This window comes from Leptinotarsa decemlineata, unplaced genomic scaffold, assembly GCF_025532065.1.
Source record: "Leptinotarsa decemlineata unplaced genomic scaffold, Ldec_3_MD MMD2_tig00001719_RagTag_RagTag, whole genome shotgun sequence".
NCBI classification, from domain to species: Eukaryota; Metazoa; Arthropoda; class Insecta; order Coleoptera; family Chrysomelidae; genus Leptinotarsa; species Leptinotarsa decemlineata.
In genome coordinates this window covers 1,998,940-2,018,273 of record NW_027412569.1, presented here as the reverse complement: position 1 = coordinate 2,018,273, position 19,334 = coordinate 1,998,940, and the positions used below count along the sequence as shown (strand labels likewise).

At 36.0% G+C, this 19,334-nt stretch overlaps 1 protein-coding gene across 7 annotated transcripts in view; it reads right to left on the bottom strand.

The window, feature by feature from the left end:
- Window positions 1–747: 747 nt before the first annotated feature.
- Window positions 748–19,334, bottom strand: part of LOC111515856 (probable helicase senataxin) — a 53,290-nt gene continuing 34,703 nt past the window's right edge. For 6 of the 7 annotated variants that reach the window (XM_074176287.1, XM_074176288.1, XM_074176290.1 and 3 more), the window contains 6 exons: window positions 16,454–16,757; window positions 15,210–15,354; window positions 14,286–14,689; window positions 11,401–11,590; window positions 7,357–7,517; window positions 748–2,173 (listed from right to left, as the gene is read on the bottom strand). In XM_074176287.1, the coding sequence (XP_074032388.1) occupies window positions 7,401–7,517; window positions 11,401–11,590; window positions 14,286–14,689; window positions 15,210–15,354; window positions 16,454–16,757 (1,160 nt within the window). In that variant the 3' untranslated portion in view covers window positions 748–2,173; window positions 7,357–7,400. Of the gene's footprint in view, window positions 2,174–7,351; window positions 7,518–11,400; window positions 11,591–14,285; window positions 14,690–15,209; window positions 15,355–16,453; window positions 16,758–19,334 lie in introns of all 7 variants that reach the window. The other variant, XM_074176286.1, reaches the window with a different exon arrangement.

Below are 19,334 nucleotides of genomic sequence, written 5' to 3'. Positions count from 1 at the left end.
TTTTTTTCGGAATGTCAATTATATTTTTATAATCTTTTAATTTATATGTATAAAAATAAATCAAACATATAAATATGACATTTTCCAAAACGTATCTCTCATAAAAATATATACTTTCAATTTAAATGGCTGCGATTGAAACAAATAAGCGAATGAATGTCATTACGTACTGTCATCAATGACATGAGTAGATTTAACTCATTCGTGACATGGAGTCATAATTTCATGAATGGAGTGCTTCATTTTGTGATACTGATGAGGCGATAAGGCAAGCGTCTTATTCCGAAACGTCGATGTCCGGCATTAGGTGTGAAGTGTTCCGTGTAAGTGAAATTTTACCTCTTTCATATATAGTTGACACGCGATAATCCAACACGCTCGGTAGTCCAACGGTAGTCTTTTGTAAAAACTAAAGCCTGACCTCATTACATATTATGAATCTTTTCTAGTCAAATATTTGGTACATAAAAATTCATCGTTAACTAGATTTCCAAACTTATACACTGCAAATTCAAGTAAAAAGAGCCAATCTTTGGTAATCCGACACCCCTGCGGTCCCGTAGTGTCAGACTATGGCGAGTCAACTGTACAATATTGTGTAGCAATCCTGTGAATTATATCTGATTCAACTCCATAACGAATGTTTGGAGTACTAACTGAATAGGAAAAACATTTTTTTTTATATAATTCAATGTTCATATCAAAGTAGTTGTTTCGAAAATATTTTTTCTGTCCTGTAATTCAATGTTTATATGAAAGTAGTTGTTTCAAGAGGCTTTTTCATCCAGTTTGTGTCTGAAAGTAATTCATTTGCATAATCTGCACACCTTTGTTAAAAACAATTGTTTCAAAATTCATTGTTTCCATTGCAAGATTCCAACATTTCTTTTATGAAGATGGGGAAGTAGAAAGCCAAAACCAAAAATTAATCTTTCCTAAAAATATACCCCTGCCAATTCATATTTGTATTGTTGGTTTCTGACATCAAACTGTAATAATGTATGTCGTTGGCAATATTGAATTGTTATATTGGCAACAATGTTTGTTTTTTTTTAAATAAAGTGTAGTCGAGATCGAACAGCAAACAAGTGTGGTTGTTTTATTCCCATTTCCCTCTCTGCTCAACATGTATTGTTTTGCATTCAGTTTGTACTGTTTATATTTTCCATAATTAGATTCAAGATTTTTGTGTTTTCTAAATCTGTGTATTGTATTTCAATTTATAGTCAGTCTTTTGAATTATTGTTTTCCCCCTACTATAAACATTGTATTGTTTCTTGGAAAAATAAATTGTTATTATTGTCATTATTTGACAAATCTCTAAATTTGAATGAGGTATCAAGCCATACTTGTAGTGCCCAACCTTATTTTTGGTAATTTTTTGTCGTGAATATATAATTTACTTATATGTATTCATGCCTGTATTTTTAGTTGTGAACATGTTCAGTATTTTTTGTCAATGAGATAATACCTTCAGACTTTGAAGTTCATTTTGATATACAACCACTCAAAGAAAGAAACCTTCATTGTGGCTATTTGTATACGAGATACTATGCTAAAAATAACATAATAATTTGTTATTGAATATATTTTCTAACATTACATTTTATTTCCGTTTTGTAAATTATAACAGTTTCAACATTTTACTTATTATGAATAACCCCAGTTTGATAGTTTATTTTCTTTTCCTACTTCACCATGTTCATATCACAATAATTCATTTATTTACAAATTAGTTTTTAGTTCTTCATTTCATACAATTAAATTCAAATTTTCAATTCCACCGAATCCGAAAAATGCCGTCCTGTAATTTTCTATTTTATATATTAGTCCTTCCAGATTTCGAATGTGATAATATTTCAGACGAAACCCAAACCTCTATCCTTGAATTTTGTAATCGTTTTTCTTACTCAACGAACCCATTCTTATCAGTCCAACTTTTCAGGGCAAAATCAGTAATGTGTCGTAACTGTTTCTATTTTAGACTTTTAAATTTCTTCCGATTGTGGATAAATGTATTTAAAAAACTCATGTTCCACAAAAATAACTAATAATAAATATCACAGCAATGTCTTTCAATTCTTCGATTCGTAATTTCCAGTGTATCGGCAATGCCCAAGAGACATTTTGTTCTTTTGGCATCTTCTCACAGGTCATACAGTGATTTACAATTCTGAAAGTTAAAAAAAAAACAGCTCAGATTACTGAATTCAATGTTGAAATTGGTTTCAGAATCCATTTCAAATTCAACTTCAACACTATTCGTGAGGACCACATTTAGTTATTGTAATTCAAACGTCAGGCTGAGAAAAATATTGATTATTGCCATAAGTAACCATTGTTACGAATATTCGAATGTTTGTTAACTATCTACAGTGAGTTTTTTTCACAGAAATGAAAAAAAAAACATTTTCATAATGATTGGTATAGTATTTCCAATACCAATTGGAACAGCACAGAGAAGGAATTCCTGCCTCGACATAGGCGTCGGCATATTATTTTTCAGCGGTAGTTTTTCAGTTACTTATTCTTACAATCATAGCAATTGATCACCTAATGAAAGAGTTATCTCAACTAAATTTTTCCACCATGGGTAATTATGAAAAACTTCGAAGTTTAAGGTAGTTGATTTCCGAATCAAAAACTCTAAAATACAATGAAAACACAAATAATCACACCGAATTCTCGTCAAACATATATTTACAAAATAATAGAGGCCAACAAAATTGCTAGAAAAATCAAAATTCTTTTTCGCTATATTCGGATGAGGTGGAATCATCATCGGGTTGAATAACGATCGGATTTATGGAACTTTGCACATATTTGTTCTCTTCTTTTATAACGTGGGCCCCACAGTTCTTCCACACATCACTTATTACCTACTTCATTCACCACTCGCCTTATATTGTCAAGCACCACAGCATTCAAAGTCGGTGACTGATTACATTTCCGCAAGCTTTCTGTCATTGTTGCCCAAACCATTTCAATTGGATTGAACACACAATAATATGGAGGCAAACGTAAGAGAATATGACCAGAATATGACCACGTGTTTCACACATCGAATCAATAATATACTCTTTTTTGAATTTACGTTGTTCTATGGTCGCCAGTAATACCTTTTTCGTTGGAATCTTTTCGGGTATTTCCATGTCATGATTTCGCATGAAATCAACAATATCTGCTTTTTTGTGTTATTGTTTGGTATTTTAGTCAATAACCGAGAATGATACGAAGCGTTATCCATAACAATAACCGAGTTTGGAGGAATATTTGGGAGAAGCTGCTCGCTGAACCAGGTTTCGAATTAAGCCGCAGTCATATCTTCGTGGTAATCAGCAGACGAATCTTTTATATTTTTGGCCGACAGAAGCAAAGCGTTAGGTACGAAACCACTTTCATTCCCGGCATGCAAAATTATAACACGTTTTCCCATTGAAGAAGGTGTGTTCAAAGCACAATACTTGGTTTCGTCTACCCAGCCATATTTGACAACATCATGGGTGTCAAACCAAGTTTCGTCGAGGTAGATTATATGTCTTCTGGATTCTCAGTAGCTTTTCATTCGCCTCAAATATTCTTGTCGGAGTTGAACAATGCGTGTCGATTCCATTATGACCATCCGATTGTTCAATTTTTTATATTTGAAACCACAAGACAATAAGACACCTCGTAATTGTAATCGGGATAGTCGAGTAATTTATACCAAATCATTTCCAAGGTTGGTACTTCATTTTTTTGGTATATACCATAAATTGTTCGCCGAATCACATCTTTTGTAACACCATCAACGTTTGCGAATTTTTTACTCCTTTGTTTTCGTTTCATTGCATGGTCAATGACATTCCCTATTTTAATGACTCGAAGAACTGTCAAATGAGATAGTTTCGTTAACTCGCATATTCTATTCACAATAGCATTCAGTGAAGTGTGAGTTTTCCTTCTTCAAGCATTCATGAATATTTGAAATTACTCGCTGAACTTGAACATGTAAATCCTTATTTTCAAATTCCGGATCCCTGTCAATTGACATAGATTCCTCACACGTAATGTTACCATTTGTTTCAAAAGGTCTCCAGAAAGCCATTATGATGAAAGTAACCAAAAACACTAAGATTTTCACAAGAATCGGTTTAAACGATGAGATTGGAACCTTTGGTGTAGAAGTTGAAAACTTTTTCTAGAGATCAATTACCATAACACCAAACTGATATTTTTGCACTCGACGCGCGTTTCGCTAACAAGGTTAGCATCTTCAGAAGAAGCAAATTGATACTGAATCTAAAGACAAGGGTTAGCTGTTTATATACCTAAAGTTTTTTGGTCTGATGTGAACTTTGTTTGTTGAATGATGATTATCCTAATTGATTAGGATTAGTAGATAAAAAAGCGCTTGCACTACCTGCAAATTAGTTTGTCCGCTTTTTAATCTACTGTTGACAAATTAATTTGCAGGTAGTGGTTCCACTAGTTAATTACCGAAAAATCAATTAGGATAATCATCATTCAACAAACAAAGTCCACATCGGACCAAAAAACTTTAGGTATATAAACAACTAACCCTTGTCTATAGATCCAGTATCAATTTGCTTCTCCTGAAGATGCTCACCTTGTTAGCGAAACGCGCGTCGAGTGCAAAAATATCAGTTTGGTGCTAGGGTAATTGATCTTTAGAAAAAGTTTTCAAAAATCGGTTTGCAAAACCACTCACTACCTCACCTAACCCCACGAACACACGGCACTGATAAAGAAATATTGTGAAATGGACAAAAAATTAATATTCAGCCAGGCCAGCTAGCCAAGCCTTTATTCCTCAACTACATTTGATAGCACGTTTACTAACTATCTGGGCGACTAGGGGCCACAGGCAAGAAATGTTTATGACTGTACCAGGGACGCTTTGAACATAAAAGCACTGGTAGTATATACATTTTCCATTTGCCGGGCAGTGATTATGAACACCCCTCGTAGTGCTCTTATTTTTTTTGCCGTTCCAATTGGGAATGGATAGACTATACCACATTTTTCTATTATAGATTGTACAATAGGATCTCACTAATCCGGCACTTCAATAGACCGATACGTCTAATAATCCGGCACCCTCCCCCTGCGTCTCCCTCGCCCCTCTACGCTTTTGCGCTCCGTTGCCGCGTCGTCTAGCAGTCTAACCTCAAACAATGGTGTCACAGCTACCCCATACGGGGTAGTTCTACACCTCATGAAATTAATTTCCCCTCTCGCTCCCCTCAAGTAAATCTACTACAGATATAAAGCAAAAAAATGTAAAATAAAAATTGATGAAATTAACAAATATTTGAGGTTTGATTTTGAATTTACCGCGATACTCGAACCGAGTACTCTTTGTATGGAATATGTATCAAACTTTGATCCAAAAACAGCTGTGTCTGGAGAAATAGGAAGTACTGTAAATGATACTACCACTTTCTTTCCAAATCTTGAGACAGATATTGAAAAACTTAATTTCGAATGGTGTTTGCTTGCTGATATGAACCATTTCAAGCAAATCGATTTGAATTCCTTTGAAGAATTCTGGAAAAATATTTTTAAGGCTGAAAATGGCACCTGTGACCCATTATTTCCAATCTTTTTATTCTAGTGGAAAAAATCCTATCATTACCTAATGCTTCTGATGCAGCAGAACAAGTTTTTCTCAATTATTTCTATTAAAATCCAAAATTCGCAACAGGTTAGATGTTGATACTTGTAGTGTTTTACAGGTAAAAGAATTACTCAATAATGATACTTGCTTTACATGGACTCCATCTGCGGATTTATTAAAGAGAAAGTTAAGTGAATACTTTCATATTATTTGTTTGAAAGTGATTGACAATGTTTCATGATGAATTTTACTAGTTTGGACTTCCATTGTCTACTAATATAAAATGATTTGAAATCCCTGAAATAACTAAAAGAGAATAATTAAAAACGAATAGCTGAAAATAACAATTATATTAAGCAAAATAAACCTGAAATGAAATAATAGTGAAATAAAATACAAGTAAAAATGGAACCATTGAATAATTAAAAAAAAATAAAGAAATGAAAACAAAAATAAAAATAAAAAGTGGAGAGATTCCAAGTCACGTTAGTTCACGACGTTTCGATTGTTAGTATCTACAATCGTCTTCGGGTGATGACTGGACTGATTCCTCCAAAAGATGACTATTTATAGGTCGTTCGAGTACTTTCACTTATCCCCGCTTTCCATTTTCCGCTTCACTGGTTCCGTGGGAGATGACCGTTTGGCGGGAGTTGGTCCTTTTTCGCTTGATGATGGATTTCCATATGTTGCGTATTTCAACGCTGGCTTGGCTAAATACGTTGTTGGACAACATGTATGCGGCTTCCTTGAATTTTCTCCTAAACCAATGTTCCTCTCTGTGAAAGATCTCAGCTTGGGACCACTCGATTTTGTGTTGATGGGTCCAAACATGGTCTGCTATTCCTGATTTGCTGGTTTCCCCTCTCTGTGTGTGTTTCTTATGCTCGGCAATGCGAACATTCAATGGCCTCTTAGTTTCACCAATATAGGATTTTCCGCATTCACAGGGTATCCGGTAAATGCAATTCTTGGAATCGCAGTCCGCGTTTGGTGGCCTGGTTTTCGTAAGGCTCTACGGATTCTGCTTCAGATCCGGTAACACTATCCGTAGCATTTTTAATTCTTCTTTTTTATATGTTTCAGGGATTTCAAATCATTTTATATAGTAGACAATGGAAGTCCGAACTAGTGAAATTCACTTTCATATTATGTTGTATTTTATTTGTTCAGTTCCTTTATTTGAGATTGTTAAGTTAGAATTTAATTTTTGTTGAGTTCCTATATTTATGGTGTTTCGTTTAATAATATATAATTTTTTTTTATTATGTTATAATATGTTGTCATTATACTTTCCAATGAAATATTTATTCAGTAAATATTGTAAAATGTTTTATATTTTCTTTTATGTGACATGTGATCGTCAAAAAAATCGCAAAAAAAATTTATTATATTAAAAATAACGACAATCATAGACATACGTCAATAAGTCACTGTGATTGGTGTTATCATGTGAATGTGGATTTCATAAGGCTACCTTGATGAAAAAATAGCTTGCGGCAACACTGACCTCAAAACTTATCACGTGCACGTGCGTACTATTTACCTGTTGTTTTAATGTGAAAATAATGTGTTGTTAGAAATGTCAAGTAAATGGAAACATAAATTTATTATGATTTTTTTCTCTATATTCCAGTAATCAGAACATTCTAATAATCCGGAACCCACTGGTTTTTAATAGTGCCGGATTAGTGAGATTCTCCTGTATAACAATTATTTCTCAGATGTTACCTTACCATTCCACACAAATGACTAATGAGCAATATCACAGCAATGCCTCTTAATCCATCACTATGAATTTATGTACTGACTGAATATGTTTAGGATTATCAGTAATGTCTAAGAGACATTTTCTTCTTTTAGCATCTTCTCGAAGGTCATACAGTGGTTTACAATTCTGAAAATTAAAACAAAAGCAACTTAAGATTACTAAATTCATAGACTTATATTTAAAATTAGTTTCGGGATGCATTTTAAATTCAATGTCAACACTTCCCCCCCCCCTTTTATTTTTGAACGGGTCAACTCAAAAAATTGAAATGCAGGATAATGAAATTATTGCATGAATACTTTATTTTGAAGTGAAATTGACAGATGGCGACTGGGCGCCATCTTGGGAGTTTCATGACATTTAACTACATAATATGAAGTAATAAGCTTGAGGTCAGTTCAGAAGATGCTCGAAAAGGTTGCCTTGAACTTCTTGACATATGAACAGCCTATCCGATATTTCACACCGAACATTTTCCAACACAAATGTTTCTATTTCTACAAATATTTATTATTTTCTGGCGTATATGGTACAAAACTGAAGCAGGATCTGTTCAAATACAGTTCCCCTGTTAAATTTTGATCAATAAATAGAGGTCCTACAATATGGTTTCCGAATATTCTTGCCAAAATGTTAATTTTTTCTTGATATTGGGTATGTTTCCCGGAAAACGTGAGGGTTGGTATCACTCCAATAACGGCAATTTTGTCTGTGAACATTGCCGTTTAAAAAAAGGACATTCGTCACTAAAACAAATATTGTGGAAATAGGTAGGATGCCTTGCAATGGTTTCCGTCATGATTTGGCAGAATTCTGTTCTTCGATCAGGGTCATCTTCAGTTACTTGGTGTATCATTTTAATTTTGTATGGATGATACCTATTCCTCTTCAAAAGTCTCCTCACAAACATTTGCGACGGAATAAGTAGACTTATTCTAAGTAGACTGTTCAGGATATACTCTATCACACCAATTATTTGCACATGTTGTTCTACCGGAATGGACGGATAACCTGGGGGCTTTTTGTTATGTACACTACGGGTAGTTGTGAATTTGGATACAAGATGATATATCATGTCCCTATACCTAAATCGTCAAGTTTTCTCAATAAAGTCGCTTCTTCTAGAAACATTTTTTTTAGAATTTGGATTTAGGTAGCAGTGGAATTATCAAGCTTATAGCAGTTCGGTTACTTTTATAAGTAATTTACAAAGAGTTATTGACGGTGTTTCGAATCATCTTCCAAAATGAATGCAAATATCGATTATTCAAACAAAGTTCTTATGAAATTATTTATTATACACATGAACGAAGTTCAAAATTCAACCAAATGTATCCTGAATTAACACCAATGAACGAGAGGAAGTTTGTAAGGTTACAAAATAATTTCTTTAACTATGGCTCAAAGTTTCCAGGGAACAACTGTACCAAAAATCAGTCATTTCTAGGTAAAAAGTAAGATTTTGTGGGCTAAAACATGTGAAAGTACAGACAATAACAGAATAGGATGATTCAAAATAACAAAATTGTAAACAAAATATCACATTTTCACAATAAATGCTGAAAATGTTGTCCGTTACATTTCAAACACTTTAAAATGTTTTTTTGTACGCGACTTGTGGTTGCTTTTTCAATTTCCTGGGGATCCAGATTTTCAATACTCCGCACTATTCGCCGTCGTAATTCTTCTTTGGTAGGCACTGGAGTACTGTATACCCTTTCTTTTAAAACCCCCCATAAAAAATGTCAAGTGGCGTGAGATCGGGTTATCTCGGTGGCCAATCCCACGGCCCTAAACGCCTAAACCAACGATCGTCGAAAGTTCGTCAAGTTTCCTGGAAACTTCCTAGGTGGAATGAGCTGGCGCTTCGTCCAGTTGAAACCACGAATTCCTATATTCCTCTAAAGGCAAATTTTCAAGAAAATCGGTTACAGTCGTCCTTGATATTTGGAGATATCTCTCTGCATTCAGTGTGTCTTCATAAATAAAAAAGCTAATTTTATTGTTCTTCAGAATACAGAAAACATTCAGGTCAAATTTTTCTTGAAAACCCATTTCTTTTGTAACATGAGGATTATGATCAGCCCAAAAATGTTTATTCAAAATACCATCCCTCGTAAATTTTGATTCGTCGCTCCAAATTATTTTTGACGAAAATTCCCGATCTTCCTGTGTATGAATCAAAAGGGATTCACAAAAATGCATTCTACGTTCGAAGTCTTCTGCTTTTAGAGCTTGAACTTTGGTAAATTTATACGGATGCATTCCGTGATTTTTCAAAATTCGTTGTACTGAAGCATGTGATACACCTAAATCTTTTTCTGCACTGCGAATGGAAGCTTCTGGATATGCATAAAAATATGCCAAAACGTTAACATTATTGTCCTCATTTGAAGTAACAGGTTTTGGTAATGTTGAAGGCGCTTTTAACATGGAGCCATAGTTAAGGAAATTATTTTGTAATCTTACCAACTTCCTCTCGTTCATTGGTGGTAATTCAGGATACATTTGGTTGAATTTTCTATACAAGTTCTGGCAATGATTTGATCACACTGTACGTATATGATGAATAATTTCATAAGAACTTCGTTTGAATAATCGACATTTACATTCATTTTGGAAGATGATTCGAAACACCGTCGATAACTCTTTGTAAATTACTTATAAAAGTAACCGAACTGCTATAAGCTTGATAATTCCACTGCTACCTAAATCCAAATTCTAAAAAAAAGTATCTAGAAGAAGCGACTTTATTGAAAAAACTTGACTATTTAGGTATGGGACATGATATATCATCTTGAAGCATTTTTCACCATCTTTCAATTTACCGAGTAATATACAAGGGGTTTCATTTGAAAAAATGAACTTTTGACTACTTTTATGCATATCACGCCCTGTGATATGGAGTCGATTTCTTGGTGTTATTTGAATATTTCGAGTTTGTCCAAACTATCATCAAAATATCAACTTTTCATGAATTGAGAGTACTGATGTACTTAATTTCAATTAAGGCTTTGTTTTGGACCATATTTAGCACAATTTACTTTTTATCTCGAAAACAGATAGAGATAGGTATAGGACATTATCAAAAAAAAAGTATTAAAATACCAGAGCGATTCCAAAAATGTATTAATATACGGGGTGTTCCATTAAAAAAAAATAAGTTGCTCGGACTTTTTGATGGAAGTGGCAACGCCGCAATGCTGAAAATATTTTAGATCGATAGAACAGGTAAGGAAATGTGAGAGGTGAAATTTTCAGAAAAATCATGCTTTGCGTTTTCCAGAAACGTCTAACCTACCATCGACCGTGAGTCACGCTGTATATATCCTACACGTTCATGTCAATATGTCTGTAAATAGATAGGCTCAACATACTAAGAACAGCGATGGATGCATTATTTCCGGAAGGCATATGCCCGTGTCATTCAATTAGTGGACATCTGATAGCTCAAATTATGAGGATGATAAAGGTAAAAATAAAACGTTGGCGGTGGCGGTATTTTTCAGTTTTTGCCTCGCCCAAAAACATTGAAGATCCGGTGCTGCCCTTATTAAGGATAACAGTAATTTTCATTTGTAATTTTGACAATCATTTATTGTATGGAAATACTCAACCAAAATCACAGTACACGAAAAAACATCATTACACACACAAAGTACACATGAAATTCACAGATTGAACAAATAATCATCAGAGTTAAAAAAATATTCGATTAGCGATTTTTCAAATTTCATTATGTTGGTGCACTTGTCTCAACCATTTTTCGAAGTTTCAGCTATTTAGCATGTTTAGTTTGTTATTGAGAGTCATAAAAGTTGAAGTGGTTTGCGTGTTCGGCGATTCTCTACTACGATGATTTTTCATAAAAACACTGTATCTTTAGAAGAAAAAAGACAAGGATAGAGAGAAGCTGAGAAGTATGAGGCTGCTGAATTAAAACAAGATAGGAATCAAATAATTAGTTGATACACGAAATAATATAATAAAAACTGAAGATGGTGCTTACCTTGAATAGAGTATAATTTCCAATTATATACAGAGCTTGTTTGGCACGAGTAAGCGCCACATTCAATCTACGCTCATTTTGAAGGAAGTAATTGGTGGTATATCTCACACAGGAGATGATGATTATGTCATTTTCCAGTCCCTGAAAACTGTCGACAGTATTGACAGTGACACAAACTTTGGACGGCATCCTGAAAAAAATGATGTTTCAAATGGAAAGTTCTGTATGGAAAGTAGATGACAAAGCAAAGAACGAAAAATGCTGGAAGTGAAATAATTAGTTAGCAGAGAAAAGGTTGTTTTCTATTACAAGAGGTATCACATAGTAAGTATACAGGAGAATCCGAAACGGTCGATTTCGCGTCGCTCACAAGAATTCGGCCTTTAGCAGTCCACAACTTGACGAATATTGCATCGTTTTATATTGTAGATATAAAACGAACCCACATACAAAATTTAAGCCTCCAAAAATTTATCGGTACGGAGAAAGTGATGAAAAGAGAATTTTTATATGTAAACGCACCCCTTTTACCTCCACAGGCAGGGGGCGCCACCCCAGTTGAAATATTTGAAAACCCTTTTTTAGTGCACATCTAAGACTAAGGCGGGTTGGCTGTCCTTGTTCATCTTTCACTGCCTGAACCACTGTGCATGATGGTTTTGGTGACTGTATTGGCTTGGGATGTGGGGGTTGAGCAAACCGGACATCCGATGCCTGCTTCCAAGTAGCCCCGCTGGATACGGGAATGACAGAATTACTTGTGGTTCTGCTATTCCCTAACTAAATGGCATCCCAACGATGGTGTGTGTATCCGTGCCGAGAGGATGAATGACACTGAGCCTATCAGCTGTCTCTACGGAACCTTCGAGATACCAGGCGCCCTCTCGTCGTAGCATCGCCTTGTCATAGTAATGCGGAGCTCTGCCGTGTTTGTCCTTCATTCCCTAGCTACTCGTGGGACTTTTATGGACAGAGTAAACTTAAAAATTCTTTCTGACGCTGAATCTATAGAGGAGATAGATGTCGAGCTTACGACTCCAACTGACCTCTCTGTAAATTTAGATCAGGAACGAGTCTACAGAGGAGATGGATGTCAGGTTTACGACTCCAACTGACCTTCCTGTAAATTTAGTTCGGAAGCGAGTGTACAGAGGAGATGGATGTCGAATTTATAACTCCAACTGACCTCCCTGTAAATTTAGTTCAGGAGTGAGAGCTTCTCAATTCCCCAACTCCTGATCCAATAACGGAACCTAAAAAAAAGTTTTGGCGGTGCAGCCAGGAAACGACTGAATCGTCTCCTCAAGAGTAGGGTACCTTATAAAACCGTGTTGCACCAAATTCTTGAGCGGCGTACGCAGAATCTGTCTCAAGTGGAGGAACAAACCCCCTATGAGCAGGTTAGCAAACGTTTGCGCTCAAATGATGATTCACCACAGCTCTGCACAGTTTACACAGAAGCCCTGCACAGTTGAATCTAAGGCATCGTCAGGCGTAGCTGACGTGCAAAAACCCTCGTATAGGAAGGTTGTCGCGGGTATCAAGGTGGAAATCTTGCACCTTGACTATCTGACTACCTCATTAACGATGAAACAGCAGAGCATATACGTTGTGCCTGCCCCGCTGGGGACCGAATCAGGTTTTGAGAGTTCGGCAGAGCCAAACTAATCGGCTCTGCCGAACTCTAATCGGCTTCGTTAAGAAGCTGGGTTTATTTGGTTGAGTGTGAATAGGTGTGAGCCACAATAAACCCTTGCTGGTTGCGGTGGAAGGTCGAATAGACCCACTCACTTTGGACCTAACCTAACCTAGTAAGTAGCAGAATTATTCGCAAAATCAATTGTCAAGGTCACCATAATCTAATAACCATAACATATTACATCTATCACTTCAGTGATAAATTTGATAGATTTTCTAAAAATCATAGTTCTCTTTGGGTTTCAACATTTTATAACTTTTCTTCATCAATGCTAATACTGAATACCCATATATGATTATTGAGATGGTATTAAAGAGGTAATAAATCATTTAAAAATATATGAAGTATATTTGTAAATGAAATTGTCATTTTTAAAAGTAGGAAAACAGAAAAAAATTGTAACAAGTCAACCACAAAAACGAATCAATACAACAAATATTGGTGACGTTAATATTTTTATTGTTACCATTTGACAATGATAGTCTTAATGAACGCACTGTTTGACGTTGATTTGTCAAATTTTCTTTCGGAGATTTTAGTGGATTCTCTATCTACGACAACAGGAGACGTTCAGGACAGTGATTGGACACCGATGAATCACCCAGCACTTCCCAAAGACGAACACCCACCAGAAAAAGATTATGGTTACTTTATGGTGGTCAGCAGCTGGTGTAATTCACTATAACTTTCTGCAACCCTCCTAAACCATTACAGCAGAATCCTATTGTGAGGAAATCGACAAAATGTACTGAAATACTGCGTAAGCAGCAGCCATCACTGGTCAGCAGAAGAGTTCCGATCCTGCTCCACGACAACGCCCGTCCGTCATCCGAAAATTGAACGAATTGAGTGTCAGAGTTCTGCCTCACCCACTTTACTCCCCAGACCTTTCACCAACCGACTGCCATCTTTTTATGCAATTCGATAACTTTCTCATCGGTAGAGCCTTCGCCAATCAGGACCAGGCAAAAAACGGCCTTCATCGACTTCATCGAATCCCCAGCACACAATTTTTATACTGACGGAATTACGCGACTTGAGTTATATTGGCAAAAAGTGCACTGATTCAAATGGCGCTCATTTCAATCAAATTGGATAAGTATTCACCGAAATATTACAGTTTAAAGTAGAATCATAAAAACGGACAAATCTTTTGAAACAACCTAATCCATACCAAATATCTCACCTTATATTAGATATTTCACGGGAAACCATCTCTTTTTGCGCCTTGTAGGGAGTAATGATGCCAACTGTATATTCACAATCAGAGTTCACGATTGACTTCAATGTTTTCAGAAGAACGCCAATCATTTGAACTTCATCGGAATTAACATAATCAGATGTATCTCTGCTTTCGTTTCGGGTCAGATTGAAAATCAAATATGGTTTGAGATCAGGTTTTATTGGATTGTGTATCACCGGGTAGGATCTCAACTTTCCCTCATAAAAAGTTCTGTTTGGATAATAACATATTTCGCTCTTCATGCGATATTGATGAGTGAGCATTTGTACAGGGGAATTTCTTTTATTTTTTAAATTATCATCAATGCGTGAAAACAATGAATTTCCATAACCCAACTTCTGGGCTTCCTGAAAAAGATAAATATGATTATCAATAAACCCTTGTTTAGGCAACAAAAAATCCTTGATATGGCATATTTATATCAAACAAACGAATAATTAGAAATATAACGTTAATATTATGCTTATACGTTCAATGATTACCTAATTACCTAATGCAATTAAAAATAGCCCATCTCTGAACATGTTAAAAAATGAACTGAAGAAATTTGTTTTAAATGTACAAATATGATATGTATTATGTCTTTGTTACCTGTAGCTGTAATTTGTATAATTCCATTCATCTAATGTTCGCTATATATTTCAAATAATTATGTAATTTATCTTTCTACATGTTGCATTGAAATTTTTCGAATGTATAATGTTGCTGTTTTTGTAGTAATGTCTTTAAAAATATTTTATTGAACTTGTAATATGTAACACATACCTTTTTTTTATTTCTACCATTCTAGTTGATTTGTATATTATTAGGATATCCTAGTTAAATAAAGATCTATCTATCTATAAATAAAATTTTATGTAAACTTACTTTATTGCAGACAACGGCAGGCAACTGTTGTGGATCACCAACCAGAACAAATTTATCAATTCCTACTTGTATTGGAATCAAAGATTCGATTTCGTTACATTGAGTAGCTTCATCAATAATACAACAAGTGAACTTCAACAATCCTCTACAAATGATGAAAACATATCAATCATATCCATAAATCACTGTAGGGAAAATATACCGGGTGACGCAGAGTCATGGTACACCCCCCGTTTCTCTTTATTTCTCAAGCTATTTTTACGAAATAATGAAACACCCTGTATACTATTGCATTTTTGAAATCTGTATAATTTTCTGAATTCGATGATAACCCATTGTTGATATTTGAATTATGGATTGCAACAGATGTTCTGCCAGTGGCCAGCAAGATCACCTGACTTAACCCCTTTACACCTCTTATAGGTCTTAGCGGGTTATCGAGAAAGTTGCTTTGAAACAATGAAACAACTTTTGGGTTTTTGATGAACTATTATCATTAGTTAGTTACTGAGTACAGTGTTGTAGATCATATTAATAACCAAAATAAGTTGAAAATGCCTCTTCATGAGTACATTCATTGAACGAGGGGCATACCACAAGTTCCGAGTACAACTGGTGATCAGTAAATGTAATTTTCCAACATTCCCCATGAACTTGTGTACTTAGTAACTAACTAACGACAACAGTCCATCAAAATGCCAAAAGTTGTTTTATTATCCGATAACCCACAAGGACTTAAAAGAGGTCTAAAGGGGTCAAGTCAGGTGATCTTGCTGGCCACCAATCTGCTCCAATCCATGATTCAAATATCAACTATGGGGTATCATCAGATTCAGAAAATTATGTAGATTTCAAAAATGTAATAGTATACGGAGTGTTTCATATAATTATTAAACTTTGATGTCATTTCCAAAAAAACCGGAAATTGTAAAAATCTTCCAGTACGTCAAAAAGTGCCTTTTCTTGAGCATATCTGATATTCAAATTTCCTAAAAATAAGTTGAGAAATAAAAAAAAAGGGGTGTACCATGAGTCTGTGTCACCCGGTATGTTATCAAAGATTATAAATAACAGTCAAAAATGTTTTTGTGTAAAGTCATCTGTCATTCATGAAGTCATGAAATGAAGGTAAATGTATCCCATCTTTATTGAATGAAACGAATTCATATTCGAACATCCAACTTTTCAAGAATCTTTAACCTGTTCATTATTTTCTATCAATTTTAGAATTATTTCCAACTCACTTTCGTACTGAAGATAAAATTCGATGTGTAACGCAACTATTCAAAGTTGTGCAAATAACATTAGCTTTTTGCAACAAAACATCTTCTGCAGTGTTTACTTCATACAAGTACTTCTGACCCAAATACTTTCTTAAAAAGTGGTCAGAGTCCACACTTTTCTCATTATAGTCTTCCATCGATGTCAGGCCTTTATTTCTGATAATGTTTTTTCTAGCAAGAAAACTCAGTTTGAATTTGTTAACTTTGTGGCTGATACTAGAATCTGGGCCTATCCGTATAAGCTTCAAATTTTTCTTCTGGGTTTCTAAAAAACAAACAAATTTACTTTCATTACATGAAGGATAGATGGCAATATTTTAACACACATAACTTCACCGAGCTAAAGGCCTAAGAAACCCCATTTTGAGGTCATATTTACGCGAACGTTTACATAAGCTCTTAACGATTTGCACGCGGAAGGATCAGGAAAACCACCTCTTTAGGAAGATTTCGGTACACAGAACACTACCAACTTGGGTGAAGCACGGTGAGTAACCACATGCAAATCAATGGCATAATCACAGAGGTTCCTAGGCAAGTTGATATCTCTGTCCTGGGCCAAACAGTTGCAGAACCAGGGCATAACCTGAAAGTGTTTCTGAACTACCTATGAACCTACAGCTAGCTATCTGTCCTTAATGTTTTCTTCTCCCAGAGGATCCAATCCTTTCTACTCGGGATTAGGAGGGTATGAGGCAGGTCGTAGTCGACAGTCTGAGGCATCGAGATGTGGAAAGGAAGTAGGTTTAGAAAGATTTCCACCTCTATACAAACCAGAGAGTTCTGCCTGCTGCCAAGTTTTCACTACCAGGCAATTACTCTGTATAGAAACATAGGCTTTCACGCCCAGAGTCTCGATTAAAGAGAACAAAATCCGGGTTGGATGACTGCGGCAGACATTAAAAGCAGAATGTGCGTTGATTACCAGGACAAAGGTTAGTCGTTGTTGAGACTTCAAGGTATAACATTTGTCTTCACAGTCAACGCACATACCACTGATGATGTCTACCACAGTACATCTTCAAATGCTCCTTCAATATAAAAAAATTCTGCCACTACAATCTCTTTACGATTGAGGGAGATTAGGTGATTTGTTCTACAAATTTATGTTTTGCTAAATCTGTCGATTAGCCCCTTTGATGAAAGCATACCGGCAGTTGTTCAGGGTCATACAAATAAACTGTTCCTCCTGATATGTCCATCCAGTGTCTTCTCAAGTTCTTTCATTAGGAAAAATGTTAGGCTAGGTTAGGTCTAAAGTGAGTGGGTCTATTCGACCCTCCATCGCAACCCGCAAAGGTTTATTGTGGCTCACACCTATTCACACTCGACCAAATAAACCCAGCTTCTTAACGAAGTCCATTAGTTTGTATGGTGAGTGGTCTTTCAGGTCAGATGGTAAGACTATTGCTCTGCCAAACTTTAAAAACCTGATTTGGTCCCAAGTGGGGAAGGCACAAAGTATATGCTCTGCTATTTCATTATTTTCCAAACAGAGGCGACACACACTGTCTTTCGAGAGTCCAAGTCCCTGCATGTGATGATTCAAATGACAGTGACCTGTAAGAAGGCCTGTTAGACATCGTAGTTCATCCCTACTGTAGTCCAACAACTGTTTGGTATCAAGCTTTGAAGGGCGAATAAACGCCTTGGAGTGAGCCAATCCTGGAAGATTCTGCCAGAAGTCCATACATCTTCTTGCCATCCAGGTGTTCAATGTTTGTTTGGCAAAGCCCAAACCTTCCAGGCCAGTATTGTAAGGAATCCAGACCAGAGACAATCTGTTAAATCTTCCTATCGGGGAGAGTCGTTTTTGTCAATTTGCTACCAATTTAGATATTGCTCGGTAGGAGCCAAGAGCTTCCAACGCCGCTTGACTGTCCGATAATATTTTTATTGACTTGTTTGTGAGGTTGGATTTATCCAATCTCTCCACACGCAACTCAATAGCGTTAATTTCCGCTTGAAATACAGTCGCATAAGTTCCAAGGCAGGTAGATATATCTGTCCTGGGTCTGCGACTGAAAACACCTGCACCAAAACTGGAAGGTGTTTTTGATCCATCTGTGAACCAACAACTATCTGCTCTTAATATTTCCTTCTCCCGGAGGATCCAGTCCTCTCTACTCGGGACTAGTACTTTATAAGGCAGTTCGTAGTTGACAGTTGGAGGCATAAAGTCAGAGGTCATTACCAGAATGCTGTGACTTCCAGTGTCAACCAACAATCTGTTGCACTCTGCATTTAATTGATTTGTGCAATTGGCAATGTGCACAAGTCCGTATCTCCAGAAAAATGTGGAGAGGAGGTAGATCTAGAAGGATCTCCATGGCCGCTGACGGTGTGGTACTGATGGCACCACTGATAGCCAGATAAGCCTGTCTCTGTAAGCCAGAGAGCTTCGCTTGGGCCGTTTTCTATAAAGCCTTCGGCCATCAAGCAACTGCACCATAAGTGATCATTGGTCTGACAATCATCACATAAATCCAATGGATTTGTTTGGGACCTAAGCCCCAAGTTTTACCACAAATCCTTCGACATGTCCATAGAGATAGTCTGGCTTTGTTTATAACTTTTTCCAAGTGAGCGTTCCAGGACAATGCCAAGATATTTCACCTCCATTCCAAATGGAATGACCTCACCATTGAGGAAAATTGGCGTTAGATCGTCTAATTTTCTCCTCTTGGAGGGGATTGAAATAGCTTTGCTGGGGTTGACAGACATCTGCTTCCTCTGGCACCAACTGTGAACAACGTCCAACGTGCTTTGAAGGATATTACAATCTACCCTTCCCGATGTAGACCTTGCCAGGATGACAAGGTCATCTGCATAAGCTTGCAGA